We start from the raw sequence: 19,671 nt of genomic DNA, 5'->3' as shown, positions 1-19,671 counted from the left end.
TGATTTTAACTTTACATTTTTTTGACTTATTTTTAAATTTTCTTTATAAATTTCAAATAAATTTGTTTTTGGTATGGTCGTGGGCTCGTGGCACATTCATATATACGTTTGACTATGTTGTAGGTTCACCACTACCAACTACCAATTACCAACTACTAACTGTCATTAATGTATTTTTCATTTAAGTATGTGAAAATAAATTATTATCACATTTTTATTTAGGACATCATTTTATCAGTTTTATTCTTAATGTTCTCTCTTGTTTTTAAATATCAATTAGACAATTACTTTAATTTTGTTATACTTGACTTTTTAGTCTTCTTGTTAAAAGCAAATAGAAAAAGTGGTAGTTACGAATCAATTCTTCTATTCTGAATGGCTTATATTTAATGGTGTTTATTTGAGTAATCAAATCAATTATGAATCAGATGTTCGGGTCAATTTAAAATCAGATTTTATGTCCAGAGTCGTTTAACATATTTTTAAATTCAATTTAAAGTCGTGTGAAAATTGAGTTCAATTACAAATGTCAAATCGTCATGTCAATTTTAAAGATTTCTAAAACACACAAGAATAAAAATACAACTTCTTGTAAGAAACGGTGTCTAAATGGGCTAGCCTATAAAGGAAAATATAAAGTAAATTACTCGGTGCACATTAAAGATATTGTAAGTAGACATTTAATATATTATAAGTACTGTACGCTTACTGTGGTCATTAAAGATATTGTAACTAGTCATTTAAGATAATACAAGTAGACATTAAAGATACTCCACGTATGTATTTAAGGATAATGTAGGTAGACAATAAGGATATTATAAATAGACACTAAGTATACATTAAATAGGCATTAAAGATGATGTAAATATACATTAAAGATATTATAAGTAGAGATTAAGAATATTATAAATAGACATGCGACCGATTCATCTTGCTTCATTGCTAAGTAAAAATCACACGAAATTCCCAAGCCTTCTTCCTCCAATCGCTCAAGAACAAATCTTTCAACCCACTAACGCGTGAAATCATCGATCTTTTTCTTTATAAATTCCCACACTAATCATCAATTTCATTCAATCAACCCTAAATCAATCAATTAATCATCAATTCAATCAGCCATGGTAGGAAGCACAGAGAAATTGATCAATCAAATAATGGAGTTAAAATTTACATCGAAATCCCTTCAAAGACAAGCGAAAAAATGCGAGAAAGAAGAGAAATCACAGAAACTTAAGATCAAGAAAGCCATGGAGAAAGGTAACATTGATGGAGCTCGAATTTGCGCAGAAAATGCTATTCGTAAACGTAATGAGCAGATGAATTATCTTCGTCTTTCTTCACGACTTGATGCAGTTGTTGCACGGCTTGATACTCAGGCTAAAATGCAAACTGTTTCTAAATCTATGGGTTCCATTGTTAATTCCCTCAATTCTTCTCTTTCTACAGGTAATTTTCTTCTCCTTTTATTTTTTTTTTCTTTTTAACGATGTTATTGATTATCTGAGTTGAAATTGTTGGAACTGAAATTGTGCTGCTATGAATTATGATCTGATATGATGTATGAGTTGATCAGTGTTAATTAATTCACTTATCTCCATGACCCCAATCTCAATTAGAAACATTTGAGGTTTTTTATGATTGACCATTATTAGTAAATATCATCTGCAACTTCAATTTCAGGAGAAGTGCACCTAGTTCAATGAATGGTTTGAATTTTTTTCATTATAATTCAAAACCAAAGACCAAGTCTTTGGTCATGGGCGCCTATTCTCAATTAGATGATGACCAAAATGGTTGATGGGGGGATACTATATTTCATTGGTTGTTATACTATAGTTAATTCAATGGGGTTTGATGTTCCCAATCTCAATTGGATCATTTAATCTTACAAATTACTAACTACTACCTTTGTAAGTCTGGAAATACTGCCTATTTTGAGGTAGCTCCTTTACTTTAACACAAGTTTATGAAAATGCATGTAAAAATGAAATTTGGGGAATCGTATGGAGCTTTAATACATGTTAATCACATATAGCTTTTTAAGAAAATGAGACTTTTGTGCTGAGGCGTAGGGGGTACTACTTTTTGAGTGGTGGTAAATATACAATGAATTCAATGGATTTTTTACAGTGTAGTTCTTGGTGTATGTTCTAGAAATTGATCAGTTTGTAAATTTACAAAATTTTACTATCTTAATGGATTGACTGGTTTCCTTTTTAGTCTCACCTGGGAGGGATTTAAGCTTTTAGGAGGTTGGATATACCCAACCTTGCTCTGATGTATGACTTAGGTTGTTAATAGCAAAAATAATGTGCGACTTATGTAAATTAAAAATGTACATGATTTAACAAGTCATATTACTAATATTGGACCTTCAATGTGGATACTAGTATTTTTATCAAAAAATTTCACCCCATTTGCATGCCTTTGTTACTAAAATTAAAAAAGCACATGTTTACTTTATGTATAATCTTGTATGTGTGATTCAAGGGAACATACAACCCCTGTTTGATGGTTGATATATGGAAAATTTAGTGTAATTTTGGTGGGGAAATCTCTTGATAAGTTTAATGGTCATGCTTGTTCTTCTTCAACCATCTCATTTATCAACAAAATTCATTCCAATGCATTACCATTTGGAGATGCGCTATAGGTGGTAATGAAGAATTGTGAATAGAATAACTTTTTTATGATCAACTTTTCATTATGATGAGAATGACATGGACATTTCATGAAAATAAAGACACTACAAATAATTCTCTTTACCACCATTTGGTATCAACAACCAAACAGGCTGTTGAAGTTATTAACATTAAGTGTAAGACCCTCAATACATCATTTTCATTTGCCAAGGAGTAACATCTTTGAGGGCATATAACAATTTGATGATTAAGGGTGGTGGTTTCATTAGATAACATCTATTGTGGGTAGTGGGATTTGGGTGCAAGGTCTAAGATTGAGGACTGGTTGCGCTTCAATTCATTTTACAAGTACATTTTAATATAGATGTAAATATACCATATAGACATATAATACATCCTACTCCCAGTTCATTTTTCTCTTTCCGCCTTCAGATTCTCTTCTTCATTGAACTTAACTAGTTCGGGTTTAGACCTTCAATCGAAGTTCTCTTTTGGCAATAAAAGCAGGATGTTTTTCCCTGGGTTAGTATTGTGGGTTTTGGTTTGCATGCTCATTAACCTAGATCCCTTGTATCACTAATTAGTTTCTGTGCCAATCCTCTGCTTTTGTCACCTAACATTAATTTTTTCACATATTGTTAGCATTGCTTCGTCATACATAGAGCATATCTTGGAGAAATTTGGATCTCTGGTTTTCAATGAAGTGTTTGATTATCCGTGCATGTTTGTCTCGTTGTATCTCTTTTGTAATTATAACTAGAGGAAAAGGATTGGTTTTTGCTTGTTCATCATCTAAATTGTTACGTGTTAGCACTATACAGTCCTGATTTCCTTCAAGTTCATATTTTAAGTTCCTTGTGTTCAAGTGCAGGTAACTTGCAAAAACTATCAGAAACAATGGATCAATTTGAGAAACAATTTGTCAATATGGAGGTTCAAGCTGAGTTTATGGAGAGTTCAATGGCTGGATCAACTTCTCTTTCGACTCCTGAATCAGACGTCAACAGTTTGATGCAGCAAGTGGCTGATGATTATGGTCTGGAGGTATCAGTTGGACTTCCTCAGCCTGCTGCTCATCCAGTCCCAACAAAAACGGATGAGGCAATCGATGAGAATGACTTATCTAGGCGCCTTGCCGAGCTTAAGGCCAGAAGCTAAGCTCATTGAACCTCCTTTACACTTTTATTCTGCGTATTTCTTGTGAATAAGTTGAATGTATTGCATATTAAAAGTTTTGCACAATTGTGTTGTATATATAAATGGTAGAGTGGATCACATTGCACTGTTGATTACTAATACAGATAACTATCATTGAGACCAAACACATGATCATAATTGCAAATGATGCTTGTATAATCAAGACTAAAACGGCAATCGCCAATCATAATTCTTCTAGTGCAGTCTACCGACAATGTCTAGCAAGACCACATATATACTACTACTTGGTTTAAGAACCATTCTTACAATTAAATTGTTCTTGAACGTTTATGATCTCACGACGGGAGGCATGGCCGCTAACACTGATTAAGTACTCTTCTAGATAAACCAGCTTTGTCTAGCATAAACAACTGAAGCTGCTAAGGAAACTCAGTCGATGCAGTAGATTTAAAGCTACCTTTATCTGGCATACACTAGAAATATAGAAGGTAGTTTCTGATATCCGATATATTGGGAACTCGTTAACCAGGGTAGGGGGTACCCGAATTTTCCTTAGCTTGCAGCCACTTTTTCCCAAACGTGCTAAATCAGGAGAGAAAGTTTACCGAGTCCACACATCACATACTTGAGCACCAAAGCGAAACAACAAACACATAATCAGAGTACTATGTTATTCTTTGCTTTTGCTCCACAACTCCATCTTTCAAATTCTAAGTCCGTTCATCACCACAAGTTTACCTATGATTCTTCCTTTACCCTTTGAATTTTCTCAACAGTATGGAGTAGATTATTCATTAACCATCTCTATATCGACTTAACCCCCAAGAAAAGCCAGAAATCAAGCTAAGAACAAGTTAGGAATAGCTACTTGGCTAACTTATTCCATACTTGGTTCTTTTTTCTCAATCCAACCAACCAACCAAAAATCCTCCTTGCTTTGCTTCTCTTAACTGAATCCTTTCCATCTGATCAATTTGTGTGTGTATAGATTTAATGGCCACATACAAACTTGAAGAAACCCCTACTGTGTTTATTTCTCCTCATCCTGATGACAAGTTCACTTACACAATGGCACAGTTCAATAACGAACTGCATCTCTTATCTATCCTCCGCTTAGCGAACCTAAAAGAAGACAAATTGATTGTATATGGAACTGAAATTAAAGAACTGATATTACAGAAGTTGTATGAGTCTCTTCGTCTAGGGCCAAGATTAGGTAAAATTTATGTAAACTGTGATGGGGCGTGAGGACATGTGGATTTATTATAAACCACTTCAAAGTGTTATTTTCGATTGGTCTCACTTTGGAGTCATAGTTCCAAACTCTGTCAATGACTTGTTGAGAAAACAAGTACATCTCAAAGATTTAGATGTATTAACAGCAAAGAGATTGAGGAGCTCAAAGAACAACTTTCTTCGACTCAAAAGGATGGAGAAGATCAGTAAATGGAGTTAGAAAAGGTACGTAAACTACTTTCTTTGAAGGAATTTGAGTTAGAAACCAAAAATGTCGAGTTTGAGTTGTGTAAAGAGGAGGTAAAAAAGCTCTATCTCGATCTTTCTACTTGTGAAAATGATTATGAGAATACAATAATGGAATTACAAAGGGTCAAGAAGCTCTATCATGAGGGAATTGTTTTTCAACATTTTTGAGTTAAAGTCTACAAAGAATTTGTTGGAAGTTTCTAAACAAAAGGTAAAGGTGTTGGAGGAACAAGTTTTTAATTCCAAGAAGGAAAAGGAAGACATGAAGATGGAGCTTAAAGATATTACTACCAAGAAGGAAAAGGAAGACATGAAAGTGAAGCTTAAAGGTATGCGAGACCAAGTTTCTTCCAATATTTTCGAGTTAAAAGTCTACGAAAAATTTGTTAGAAATTATTAAAGAAAGGGAAAAAGAGTTAGAGGAACAAGTTTTTACTTTCAATAAGAAAAAGGAAGACATGAAAATGGAGCTTAAAGATATGCAAGATCAAGTTTTTACTACCAAGAAGGAAAAAGAAGACATGAAAATGGAGCTTAAAGATATGCAAGATCAAGTTTCTTTAGTTGAATATAAATTTCAATCTACTAGATTTGAGCTAGAATTGTCCAATAAAAAGATTAAAGATCTTGAGTGTCAACTATCTTGTAAAATAGAAAAAGAACTTTTGAAGGTTCAAGAACATCTTTCTTTGACCTTGAATGAAGTGCAAGAGTCTACTAAAATATGGTTTGAGTTTAATGAGAAGGTGGTTCAACATTTGAAAGATCAAACATTTGATGAATGTTATATAATTAAAGAAGTTGAAGTTATTGATGATTAATTGTTTTTCTACATTACAAGTAAATGTTTATTATCATTTCGATAATTAAAAGTTTCTTTTATATATTGTTGCCCCAATAATTTTTACTTGTTATAGAATTTATTTCCTAGTGTATTATTTTTCCAAAACAATATTTGAAGTTTATCAATCAATGGACTATAACTATTTTGTTAGTATAATCAAAGATGAGTTGTTATGGTGGGAAAGGCTACTTGAGGGTTTAGGATTTGAAGAACTTGATAAATTTAAATTTTTTTTGGAGGAATTGAAGAATAATGAGGCAATAAGGGTTGGTGAGTTATAGAAAAATAATCATTAATTTGATTTAGATCTTAAAATATAAACCTATAAATCTAGTGAGTAAAGTTGGATTTATGAGAATCGTGAGTTGACTTAAAAGTCGAATATTTTCCCTTTTAGTTAGTGATAATAGTTGGATAAATTAATTTGTACCATCATTATTTTTTTAGATACACAATACACCATCTTAAGTAATACCTTACCTACATCCCTTCATCAAGTGAACATTAGACGAAGGGACTTAACCTTGTACAAGCCAAGTATACTTTGTTGCTTATTAAACCCAAATCCTAAACTCTAAGAAAGCTATTGAAAAGCTTATAAAAATGTACTATGTATATATGAAGTTTGCTAGCTTCCTTGGCTATGTACATTGAACCAACTTACCTATATCTTCAATTTTCCATGTTTTTATCATAATCCTATTCCTAGATCAACAAAATGACCACCTATAATCTAGAAGAAACCCAAGATACTTTCATTAGTCCATTTTATCTCAATAATATATTCATGTACAGAATGGTTCGCTTCAAAGATGAATCGAATTTTGAAATAATTCGTGATATAGACTTGAGAAAAGATAAATTGATCATACATGGAACTGAGATACAAGAATCGATGTTACAAAACATGTATGATTGTCTTCGTTTAAGACAAGATATTGTAGGAAAAATCTATGTAAATTGTAACGGAGCATGTTATATTGTTGCAAAAGGAAAAATTTATAGGCCAAATGATAATGCTATATTTGATTGGTCTCGATTTGGAGTTATAATCCCAAACTCCGCCATTGACATCTCAAGAAAACAAGTACAAGATAAGGAAGAGAAATTAAGCGCGATGGAAATCGAGTTTGAAGTTAAAAAGACGGAGTTTAAAGGTAAAATGATGGAGTTCGAGTTGGCACGAGAAGAGGTGAAAATTTTGCATGATCAACTTTGTAATAGTAAGAAGGAAAATGAAGAAATGAAGGCAAAAATACAAAACATGGAAGATCAAATTTGTTTATATGAAGAGAAGTTAAGTGCTCTTAAGATTGAGCTTGAATCATCAAACAAAAACATGAAAGAGCTTGAATTTGAGCTTTGTTCTTGTAGGAAGGAAAATGAAGATATTGTTAAAGAATTGCATGAGTCAATTAAGATCTTGTTTGTCTTTGATGAGAAAGAAGAGTTATCAAAGGATCAAACTTTTGGCAAATGCTATGTGATTAAAGGAATTGAAATTGATGAAGAATAAATTGTTGTCAATAATATTATTGCCAATGTTTGTGATGTATGGTATATGTTTGGTTAAAACTCATGATTGAGTTATGTTTATATGATTACTACAACAAATTAGTCATGAAAATAACTTCAAACCATCATTACAAAAAAAATGAAGGTAATAGGAATCAAAATCTCAATAATCAATTCACAAGTAGTCAATATGATGGCTAAAAAAAATAATTATCAAAAGAAAAGAAAGCACCCTTTCTATCGAGTAATAATGGGTGAATCCAGAATATTAACATAAGAAAGATTAAACAATCATTTTTTCATGTGGTTTAAATTAATGCAATTGTTATACATAATATGTGTATATTACACAAGTTGAATTTAAAATCAAATGACTCAAATCATGATTTAGTCAGACTTGAACCTAAATATGTGAATCTCAACCAATTTATATTTATTAAAAAATAGTACTAAGAGGTTCGGATAGCATTTTATAAAGGAAAAGAAAGGGAAAAAAGAGAATGAAAAATGATGAATGATTGGTGCATTTTCCTTTTAATTCTTTAATATTAGAATGGTTTATTTAATACGAAATATATAGGAAAACATCACCAAGTAAAAGTTTTACTTTTTCTCGCCTTTATTTCCTTTATTACAAAATATAAGTAAAAGTTATTCTAAGGAAAGGCAATCCACACAATGCTCACTATATCTTGGAGAAATTAGTTAAAAGAAAACCAAGTAATTGTTGTAATTGCCCAAAACTATATATTGGTTCATATGTTTACAAAGAAATATTTTGGGATATATACTTCCTGTTCATTAAAAATTAGTTAAATTTGATAGAGTTAAGTTCAAGTCAATAAAAATATATAATACAAAAAAATAATTACTATTATAAATAAAGAAAAGAGTTCAAATTTAATAAAATAGGTTTAATCAAATAAACACAATACAATTTGATCAACCAAATGAATATAACCCAAACAAAGCCTGAAAATGTGTTTGATTTACATTAATGTGTGAATCAAGCTAATTTTTTTTATAAATATAGACCTACTTTTACAAATTAAAATTAATGTTTTCTAATCAAAACAAATTTTATTAATGATAGAATTTGAGTTTTATTGCATTTTCTTTTCGAAAATTTCAAAAAACATGAATTTGAGTTTTATTGTATTTTCTTTTCGGAAAACATTGCTTTTATACCTATTAAAAATCATTTTTTTTATTGATTTGTATTTGTTTTTAGTGATCCAATATTGGCTCTCACTTGTTAAAATATTTTTTTACTTTTTAAAACTTAATTATGTTTATTGATCAAAATTTGATTTTATTAATTATATACTCCCTTTTATTCGAAAAAAATATCTCATTTTGATTTTAAATATTTTTAATTGTGTTTGGATAAAAATAGATATATTAATAAAATTTACATTTAGAAAATCAAATAAGATTGCACTTGACTATATTATAAAATTTATAAACATTAAAAGTTAAATACAAATCAACAGTGGTTGGTGAATAGTGCTAAATAAATTAAAACATTATATTAAAATATGTGAGAGTAAAGCATTACATTTTAATCAAATTAAGATAAGCCAAATAAGGCTCCTATCCTTTTCTTAAGCTTATATGTATGTATGTATCAATGTATGTATGTATGTATCATGATTCATGTATGTATGTAACTTGCCTTCATCTAATAAATTTAGAGGAGAAGTTAGGAATAACAATGACTTGTGCTATGTAGCAAACATAATAGTATTTCAACAAGCTTAAGCTAAACATTTATATAAAAAGAGGTCTATTTCTTGTAAGAAACACATACACATACACATACACATACACACCAAGGCCAAAACCTTCATTCAAATCATTCTATTTTGTTCTCAAAATGGCTATTTACAACTTAGAAGAAACACCAGAAATTTTCATTATCCCAAACTATTATGACAACAAGTTTGTGTATCGAATGGAGCACATCACTGGAGAGGGTAATAGAAATGTAATTCGTTCTATAGACTTAAGAAGTGATAAGTTATTGGTATATGGAACCGAAATTAAAGAATCTTCGTTACAAAGATTGTATGATTCACTTATTATACGGCCAAAAGCTGGGATTATTTATGTAAATTGTGATGGGGCGTGTTATTTTCTTATAGCAGGAAAAAGTTCGTGTTTTAGATCAATTCATAATGTAATCTTTGATTGGTCTTCTTTTGGAGTGATAATACCAAATTCTTTGAATGATTCTTTGAAAAAAGAATTAGGGCAAAAAGAAAAGGAAATTGATCATCTAAACCATCAAGTTTCTTGTAATGAGAGAAATTTGAAAGCATCAAAGGAAGAAGTCGAAGAGTTGAAAGAACAAGTTTCGACTTTAATAAAGGAAAAGAGAGACATGGAAGTGAAAATGCATAAGGCAAGCGAAAGACTCGCTTTGGTTGATTTTGAGTTAGAATTACATAAGATTGAGTTAAAATCTTCTCAGAAAATCGAAGAAGATTTATTGGATGAACTTTGTAGTTGTAACGAAAAATGTAAAAACACGGAAATAGAATTACAAAAATTACAAACTCAACTTTCTTGTGTTAAGAGCGAGTTACAATATACTAAAATTGAGCTAGAAAACTCAACCACAAGAATACAAGAGCTCGAAGTCGAACTTTCCCATTGTAGAAAAGAAAGTCAAGAGCATGAAAGCGAATCAAGGAGAGTGCAACAACAATACTCCTGTATTATCATCGAGCTAAAGGCAGTTAAGAGTCGACAACAACATACGGAAGCTGAATTACGAAATGTGTATAATCACCTGTGTTCACTTAATGACGAGTTAATGTTCACAAATCAAAAATTGGATCAACTATTAATGTCTAATCTATGGTTTAAGGTTGATAATTGTCACAATTATTTTCAACGAAGTTCTTCATTGCCAATTCTCCAACAGTGCAAGACATAGAACATTCTTCTTTGTCAACTCAAGATTATGACCTCTCATCTTAAGTTTACTATTGAATTAACTAAGAAAGTTATAATTTCTTTTATCTTTTTAAAAATTTATGTAAAGCAAATTCTTATTTCGTTTATACCTAATATTTATTCAAATGAACAACTTGAAAAAATATCGTACCATTATTTATTTTACAAGATAATGTCCTTGCCGCAACTTCATTATAATTAGTATAATCATTAGTAAATGAGTAAACTTATCATTTTTTTTTAATAAGTAAATTATTATTATTGTTATTGTTGTTTACTCTATGTCTAGATAAGTTTTTTACATGGAAAGGAAAGGAAGGAGACGAGGAGGAAATGAGAAATAAAATAGTATACTTTTCTTCCAAATTTTTTTATTATTGAAAAATTTATTTTGTCTAAAATGTGATAATACTCCTAATTTTCTTCCCCCGTTACCCTTCCTATCTCCATTGGTATCTATATGCAGAAAGTGTAAGTCCTCCACTTCCTTTTATTTTCTTTTACTAGTTGTGGGGCCGCGCCAAGTTATACTTTCATAGGATGCCATAAACTTCTAGAAAACCGTAACATAAGGAAGGTTGTGTTGAATATAGGTGGTATTGGATTATAATAACAGTTTTGGTTCGCTTCTGATATTCATGTCTCTTGTATACTAAGAATAATCCAAAATAAAATGTTCTGCTCCCACAACAGAGTAGTTAAGTAGTTCTCAATTTGTGGCATGTCAAGGGGTTGCTACAAGGTTACAACTATAAATTAAACACAATGCCTTGGCCTTCAGTAATCAGTGGGGTTCTGCGAAGCCAGTGATGCAGTAACAGCACAAGATTGCATTTTGCAAATAATAAATAAACTTCCAGAAAACAATGGCTCTAATGATCTGTTTCTGTATTCTTTAGGTGTACATGAACAGAAACAAAGACCATGGCGAAATGTAAAGGTTTCTGCATAAGAATATTAATTTCCACTTTTTAGAACAACTCTGAAGGATATCATACGTACCAAAACTATAAAAGCTTTTTTAGACCATACATTATGCAAGCGCTAAATAGAGCAAAATGTATGTTTTAGTAATCTACAAAACCTAACAACTTCCTAACTCTTGAAAGCAGTGAAGAAACTCAATTTTGCTACGAGCTCTGGCGTAATCACTACAGAGACAGTAACTAACCCGAAAAAAAAAAAACTAAATCGGTGCTCAAAGATTCACGAAATATACCTGAGCGTTGGATTTGCTGATCATCTCTTGGAACAACCTAGATGATAGATTATCGCTAGAAGTATTTAGTTTGGCCATCTCTTGCCGCCAGGTCCGAACAGTTCTAAACTTCATTGCACCATCTAAACAAAAACCCAACCATATACGTTAAAACGATTGATAAACAAAGGTAATTGCTCATGTCTTGCCAAAAGATTTTTATACACAAAGATTAGAGAAAATACATTAAAAAAATTCATGCTGTCAAAGGCTCCAACTTCCAACTAAGATAAATTATTATTCAAATAAATACTTCAAGCACACAATTATCAGCTTAGACAATACAATTTTGAAAAGTATATCTTATAACAGATTCACAGGCAAATTAAATCCAAAAGTATTCATCAAACAGATAAAACAACCTTCGATAGATTGTTCTTTTTCTTTATGATATTCAGTTTCAGAACTCGTGGACACCCTTTTCCTCTCTGGATTTTGGCAATGACAACCCGTGAGCTTGTGAAAGTTGAGCTTATCCTGTCAGAAGCATTTACATCTTAAGTCACAAAATCCTGCTTGCTTTGTCTTTAAATATTTTTTGCGCTTCGCCTGAGATGGCAGTGTATAATAACAGTTGCACTAACTGCAAATTGTCAAAAATATCAGTTTAAGACAAACGGTTTGGTGATAAAAATATATACTGAAATAACACACAGCAGTTAGATGAGTTTTACCATGTAGAGATAACAATAATGGGTAAGCTCAAAGAACAATCAAAATAACTCATGAATGCAAATGCTGAAAGAGTAAAAAATTGGAAACAAATTCAGCAGTACACCAACACCTGATTACATCAATAAAGACCAATTCATCATCAAATTCTGGGCCAATTAGCCAGACCATAAATAATCATGCAAAAGTTATCCTCATATCAGTACAAATTATACTTCCTATGTTTCATAATGCTAGCAAAGTTTGATCATTTCACCCAAATATCTTTACTAATTAATTATATAACATCCCCTGAGGCTGTACTTATCAACTTAAACTCACTTGAAGTGGTATCAAAAGCTAAAGTTTGAATCTTATTCACCACTTATTTCAACTTAAATTATTAGCACCATATATAAGGACAAGCGCTCCATCCATACTTGTCGCCTAAGAGGCTCTTCTGTGAGGAGAAATGATATACTCACAACATGATTAAATCAATATTTATCATCAAATCAGTACAAAATCCTGTGAGCCTAATTAGATTCATCTAACAATATCGACTTCCATATAATACCCACAACATGATCATATTAAGTAGCACAGAATGAATGAATGACAATCATCAACAACAATGCTAGACTTGATCCCAACAATTTGGGAGCAACAGACAATCAAATTTCAAAATTTAAAGCCATTCCAACAATTTGGAATGAATGACAATCAAAATTCAAAATTTGAAGCCAACCCAACAATTTTCAATCAAAAAAATCAACCTTTTCTTAATGAAAGCACAAAATTAATATACAGCAAAACTAAGAAAATTTAATACTTACAGTCTGAAAGATAGAGGAAGTAACTTCAAGATTTAAGATCTATTGTTCTACTGAATTTGGAGCTCCAAGTCATGGTGGTTTTAAAGTGATTGTGCACCAAGATTTAAGTTCTCGCTGCTGTTTTAGTGTTTGTTAGTTTTTTTGTTTATCCAGGTCTCTGGATAATGTTCTGTAAACATCATATTTTCTGTTGGACATGATATTAGTACTTTAAACTCAAAAATTTAAGTTGTTGATTGATTAGTGAACGGTTTGAGTAAAAATAATATGTTGAAGAGGTACTCTTATGAGAGATTGTCTTTCGGTGAGACGATCTTAAATAAGGAGCTCATATTCTCATAGTATATATTAGATGGGTTATTTAACCCATGTAAGAACGCGTCTCTCGATGAGATCGCTCATACAACAATTTGTGTATGTTGAATTGAACTGAAACTCAATAAATTAGACCATGGTAAACAAAAAACTAACAAAAACTGAAACAACAGCAAGATCTTAAATCTTGGTGCACAATCACTTTGAGACCACCATTCTTGGAGCTCCGAATTCAGTAGAACTAAGAGATTTAGCCGAAAAAGTATCAGTTAAACGACTTTTAAGAGGACCCAATTGCGCATATCATTAGCTAGGAGATTTAGCCGAAAAAGTACTCAAGGTATGTTGTGCAATGCAAAATTTTTAGAAACTGGCACATATCATTAGCTAAGCATAGAATCAAAAGTCCTTGCAAACCACCGTAAAAACTCATAGTTTTAAAGTTATAAATACTACACCACAACTATTAGCATCAGTTTATACACATATACCCTCCCCCTCCTCACTTGTACATATGAGCGGTTTTAGTCGTTCCTAAGAGCCTTTGTGCTGTTGTTTGTGACTTGCCACACTTGGGACCTGCCCCAACTGTAACGTTTGGTGGCCAGTCTGTGCTTATTAAGGTGTGAACAACATTGTGCTGCTAAAAACCCCTATAAGAGCCCCTTCGCTTGCTAGAATGAGAACACTGGCGACATTGGAATTACCATTAAGAGTATCATAAAGGGGATGAGACAAACTGAACATCTTAGTTACATTTGTAAGCATACTCTTGCAAGAAGCGGTGGAGAATCTCTAGTGACTAAACACTACAAAAATATAAAATTCTAAATGTTGTTGTCAAATACATGATTCTATAGACTGACTTTATCACTTTCTCTCACCATCCAATGTAGGAACCAAAAAATTGAACACGGAGTGGAGTGATTGAATAAATGTGAACATGAGTACAAAGATTAGTAATCTCACAAGGTTTCAAATAAAAAACGATGAGCATATTAACCCCTGTTTTCCATTACCCACATGCAACTTTCATCTCTACCAAAAACGGCTAGCAACCCTCCCAAGACAAAAAAAAAAAGAGCATCTGCATGTAGTTCATTTCCACAAATTTCCCCAATTGCTCGACAAATTCATACATTCACGGACAGAAAAAACAAAAATGATAAATCAAAAAAATAAATGAAATATCTGACCTCTTTTCTTCATTGTCCTCACTTGGTTCATCAGCGATACAAAACACACAACAGAACGCAAAATCCAACATAAAACCCAAATTCATATCCCAAACCTTAAATCTAAACAATAATTTATCAATAAACTAACCGGAAAATCAATTGTAAAACAAAAATAAAAATCAAATGGCAAATTAATGAAACTTAAACCCTAAAAAAATAGATTCAAAAAAATTCACCTCAATTAGTGCTGGATGTTGAAGAATGATTGCGATGAAGAAATTTTAACCGGAAAATCAAATGTAAATCAAAAATCAAAATCAAATGGCAAATTAATGAAACTTGAACCCTAAAAAACAGATTCAAAAAATATTCACCTCAATTAGTGTTGAATGTTGAAGAATAGAGATTTCGATGAAGAAATTCTAACCGGAAAATCAATTGTAAAACAAAAATGAAAATCAAATGGCAAATTAATGAAACTTAAACCCTAAAAAAACATATTCAAAAAATATTCACCTCAATTAGTGCTGAATGTTGAAGAATAGAGATTACGATGAAGAAATTAATGAGACAATTGGTTTGAAGAGAGTGGTTGAAGTGGAGGCAGAAGGGAGAAATGAAATTACGTGAAGAAATGGGAAGCAGAAGGGTTGAAGTGAAGGCAGAGTAGAAACGTGAAATGGAAAATGAAAAGGAAAGTGGATAAACAGTGTTTTCACTGTTCATCGAAAATGGATAAATTGTATTGAGGCTTTGCAAACGTTTTACTTCCTCGTTCCGTTTTAGTCGATACATTTGCATGGGCACGGAAATTAAGAAAAGTGATTGACTTACACTGTAGCTGATTGTTTACTTTATAGAGTATAGTATTTTATTATTGTTAATTGAAAAAGAAAAAGGAAAAATAAATTGCTAGGTTACTTTATAGAGTATAGTATAGTATTTTATTATAGAGTATAGAGTATAGAGTAGGATAAAAATATGGGTAGGTAGAACTTTAAATGATTGTTTTATTACTAAAAATGGAAATGTAGCAAGTTATATGAAATTGCCAAAAATAGAAAATGTAACGGGTATTATGGAACGGAAGAAATATATAATTGGAGGATTTAGTAAAACTATGTTTTAAAAAAAATGAAACAAGAAAAGATTTTTGAACACCATCAAAATCCTACTGGAACTTTGCATGTACAAATATCATAACTTAATTTCATAAAAAGGTATTAAAATTATGCCTTTTTCGGAAATTAATTGGGGCCTCAGGAAGATGCCTCTCATAACTTTAGTTCATCAAATAGAATACCATAAAATCCTTTTCTTCTAGCAATTTTGATCACAAATTTAAGCACTAATACAATCACCAGAGTGAATTCTTTTAAGTTGTTAAAATAAGTTATCTTTAACAATGAATTCGTCACAATATCTTTTCACATAAACTTCCAATTCCTACTAAAAGGAAATATCAAAGAAATGAAGGTTAAATGTCAAGAAACGAAAACTGAATCACAAAACAACAAATCAAATGAAATTGAGAGAAGAGAAAAGAAGTTCTCACAACAATTAAGAACAAAATCAACAAAATAAGAGCAAAATCGAGAACAAAATTGACACAACACACAAAATGAAGAACATAATCGACACAACAAACAAGAATTGTCAAAATACATCAATATGCAACAACTAAAACAACTTGTCGATTTGGTTCTATTTTTTATGTTGGGGTCATGTTTAGAGTCAAGTTGGGCCCCGCTTTCTCACTTTTACGTACCACATTAATCCCAAAGACTTCAGTTATGGATGTATACTGTACCTGATCATATGCCATGCGCAACGCCATGCATCCCTATAGAAAACTGGGGCCATAATCTCTACAAATCTGATCAGATATTGATAATCGGATAGTTACCGTTAGCGTCAAATGAACTTTAAAGACGAAGTAGAATTTAGAAGAGAGCACGTTGCTTGTAAGCAATACGAATGGATACACGTACGCAGCACATGGGGGTAGATGAGGGTCTTTGCACGAGCTTGGTTTCTCCTCTGTTTATTACAACACCCATCTTAACCAGGTTAGCTAATTGGCCACAAAATAATTTTAACCGGGTACATGTTAACCTGTTTATTGTAGAGGAAATTTTTTAAGGGTTCTTTGCTTGCGTTGATATCAAAGTTGCAAGACATCAATTCTACGATGGGAAATGAAAGTTTGAAGATGACGATGGTGGAATGAAAGTGTGAAGATGCAATTGGCTTCTTTTATTTGCATTTCTGCTGAGTGATAATTGTTGAAGGGTTTCTTGTTTTGTCAGCCTGATGTGCTCGATTTAGAGCACAATTATATCCCCTTTATAGTGTCGAGTCTCGTAGTTTCTCATTGGTTTTATATGTTTTACACTCGATTTTACCTTGCTCTTGCCCCCGTAGTGTTTTAAGGTTATTTCAGGTATTTTTAGAGATTTCGAGGTGAAATGGATCGAGGTCGAGGCTTAGACATCATAATAGAAGAAGAGACACGAACATCAAGGCATTTCCGAGTACTCCAAGTAATCTCCGAAAGCCGTGCATAGTTCCAAGACCTTTCGACACTTCGAGGATATGCTTCGAAGAAGATTTAAAGCCATTTGACCACCCATTCGGTCGAACAGGAGCTGGCTCGAGCGAATGGGCTGAAGACTTCAAAGGAAATAGCTCAAAACCTACTGGAAATGTCAAATGCTGCTGGATTCGGGCGAATGAATTATAGCTTCGGGCGAATGGCTTCAAAACTCTATCAAAATGCGCCTAGACTTGCTGGAAACCCCGAATGGAGCCCCATTCGGGCGAATGTACCTTCAATTCGGTCGAATGAAAGCCCCAGACTGCGCGATTTCGTTTCTTTACAAACCAAACTCCGAGGGCTTTTAAGGTTTTTTACCCCTTTTGTTCCTTAGCTTATAAATACCCCCTTGTATCTGAATAAACCCCATGCCTAGTTTGAGTGCCCTTGTGCCTCATTTTAGAACATTAAACCCTTTAATGCTTTCTCTAGTTTTTGCCCTAATATGGATTTGTAGTTCTTCATTTATGCTTTCATCTACTTTCATGTCACTTCATTTATGTAAGTTTATTTCTTTAATGCTTTGATGTCTTTATTGCTTTCCTCTATTGCTTCTTTCTATTGCTTTTCTTTAATGCTTTCTTAGTTTAGATTTAATGCTTTCATGTTCTTCAATTCCTTTAATGCTTTCTTTGTTCATTGCTTTTGTCTCTAGTATGTTAGAGTAGTTTCCTTAGGGGTTTTAGGTTAGAGAAACCCTAGGTTTGGTCTTGTCTTCAATGTTTAGGATTAGGGTTGAGGTTGATGATGGTTGTTGATAGATATTCGATTCGAATCTTGTCCTGCCACTCCTAGAGAGACATAGGGCGATTATAGGTTGTTCGCGTGGCTTATAGGGTTACCAACTTCCTCTCGATACCTAGAGTGTCTTGATTGATTATCATTCAAACTCCCTTACCTAGCTTATCTTTATTTCCAATAGATCATCCCAGGGTGGACATAGTCTACTCCCAGCTTGTCTTTCATTGTTGAGTTTCGCTTTTTATTCTTGTTATTAGTTAAGTTCACCCACCAACCAACCTCCCATATAACCTTCCCACACCAATCCTTTAGTCTAGCATCCCTTGTCCTTGTGGTTCGACCCCCAACTTACCATTACACTTGTTGTAGTAGTATCAGGGTGATTATAAATATTGTTTGTATAACTTAGTTCTTAGTATTAACGACGTGCTAGAAACCGGTTATCACAACCATAATTAACAAAACCCTAAAATCATATAGAAATAAAAGTGGGTAAATGAACATGTTTTTGTTCAGATTTGGACGATAAAACATAAGCAAATCCATAAACAGGATTTTGTTTTAATTGTAGTTTTTCCTTCTCCATTTGAAAACTCAAATTAACAAAGAAAAAAGAAAGAAATCATAACTAAATGCCCATTTTCTTCATTCTGCCAGCAACAACCATTGAGTAAAATTCATTAATCGTTTTTCAAAAGCAAATGAAAACAACGAAATGCAAATGTAAATGAACAACTCAGCCAAGAAATGAATCAATTAACAACGAAAAAAGAAAGAAATTATACCCTTTGATGTCAATAAGATCTGGATCAAAACCAATCTTCTTGCTTCAAATCCAACATCACCCAATTGAAAAAAAACACCCCATGTATCAAATTTAGCTTCACCATATGCAACAACTAAAAAATCTCAAGTAATAAGGTGTCCATTTAATCTGTCAATTGTAATACAATAAGCCCTGATTTTCATCGGCAAAATTAACGAAAGCCAAAAACCAAATGAAAAAAAACTTATAGAAAAATGGTGGCCTAGAATTGATGATTCGCCTGAGTGAAAAAAATCAATGAAGAAGAGAGTAACTAGAGGGAGCCTGTGAAAAAAAGGAAATAGGGTGAAGTTTAGATGGAGTATAGCAGCAGAATTCAGGAGCCAGGAAGATGAAGGGAGGAAGGGAAGCAGGTGACGTGGAACAATCTCATGGAAGGTGTCGATTGTTGAAAGCATACTATCCATTAGATTAAAAAAAGAACAGTAAAAATTCTTCCATATGTAATATATAATAGATTCAAACATAGTGGTAAATAAGTAATAATAGTATGTAATGAGGGTTACCCTTTAACTCCTCTTTGGTGGTAGATAGCTATAGTAGTCGATTAAAATGTGGAAAAGGATGTTGTTAGTGAAAAATATTTAAAGGTCGAATTATTTAAAAAATAATCAATAGTAGGAAATATTCACAGCAAATTGACAATAAATCAGATTATTCAGAAC

The 19,671-nt window shown here is 32.2% G+C and overlaps 2 protein-coding genes across 16 annotated transcripts; one reads left to right on the top strand and one right to left on the bottom strand.

The window, feature by feature from the left end:
• Positions 1-698: 698 nt before the first annotated feature.
• Positions 699-19,542, bottom strand: LOC130805847 (uncharacterized). Of its 15 annotated transcripts, XM_057670642.1 has the most exons (6): positions 18,966-19,406; positions 15,360-16,719; positions 15,218-15,265; positions 12,226-12,340; positions 11,825-11,946; positions 10,374-11,549 (listed from the first exon to the last, which is right to left on the bottom strand). In XM_057670642.1, the coding sequence occupies exons 2-6, from the start codon at positions 15,642-15,644 to the stop codon at positions 11,478-11,480; spliced, it is 642 nt and encodes a 213-aa protein (XP_057526625.1). In that variant the 5' UTR covers positions 15,645-16,719; positions 18,966-19,406; the 3' UTR covers positions 10,374-11,477. The 15 variants fall into 15 exon arrangements, 6 of the variants coding, with proteins under 6 accessions (XP_057526627.1, XP_057526626.1, XP_057526625.1 ...); XM_057670644.1 differs by lacking the exons at positions 10,374-11,549; positions 18,966-19,406 and adding an exon at positions 699-1,083 and having other exon boundaries at positions 15,360-18,959; XM_057670643.1 differs by lacking the exons at positions 10,374-11,549; positions 18,966-19,406 and adding an exon at positions 7,905-10,359 and having other exon boundaries at positions 15,360-18,959.
• Positions 1,076-6,163, top strand: LOC130805849 (ESCRT-related protein CHMP1B-like). The gene is made up of 2 exons (XM_057670647.1): positions 1,076-1,446; positions 3,514-6,163. The coding sequence occupies exons 1-2, from the start codon at positions 1,119-1,121 to the stop codon at positions 3,798-3,800; spliced, it is 615 nt and encodes a 204-aa protein (XP_057526630.1). The 5' UTR covers positions 1,076-1,118; the 3' UTR covers positions 3,801-6,163.
• Positions 19,543-19,671: the final 129 nt, after the last annotated feature.

This window comes from Amaranthus tricolor, chromosome 2 (assembly GCF_026212465.1).
Source record: "Amaranthus tricolor cultivar Red isolate AtriRed21 chromosome 2, ASM2621246v1, whole genome shotgun sequence".
NCBI classification, from domain to species: domain Eukaryota; kingdom Viridiplantae; phylum Streptophyta; class Magnoliopsida; order Caryophyllales; family Amaranthaceae; genus Amaranthus; species Amaranthus tricolor.
Note: the sequence above shows the minus strand (reverse complement) of the source record. Positions and strands in the feature narration are given on the sequence as shown.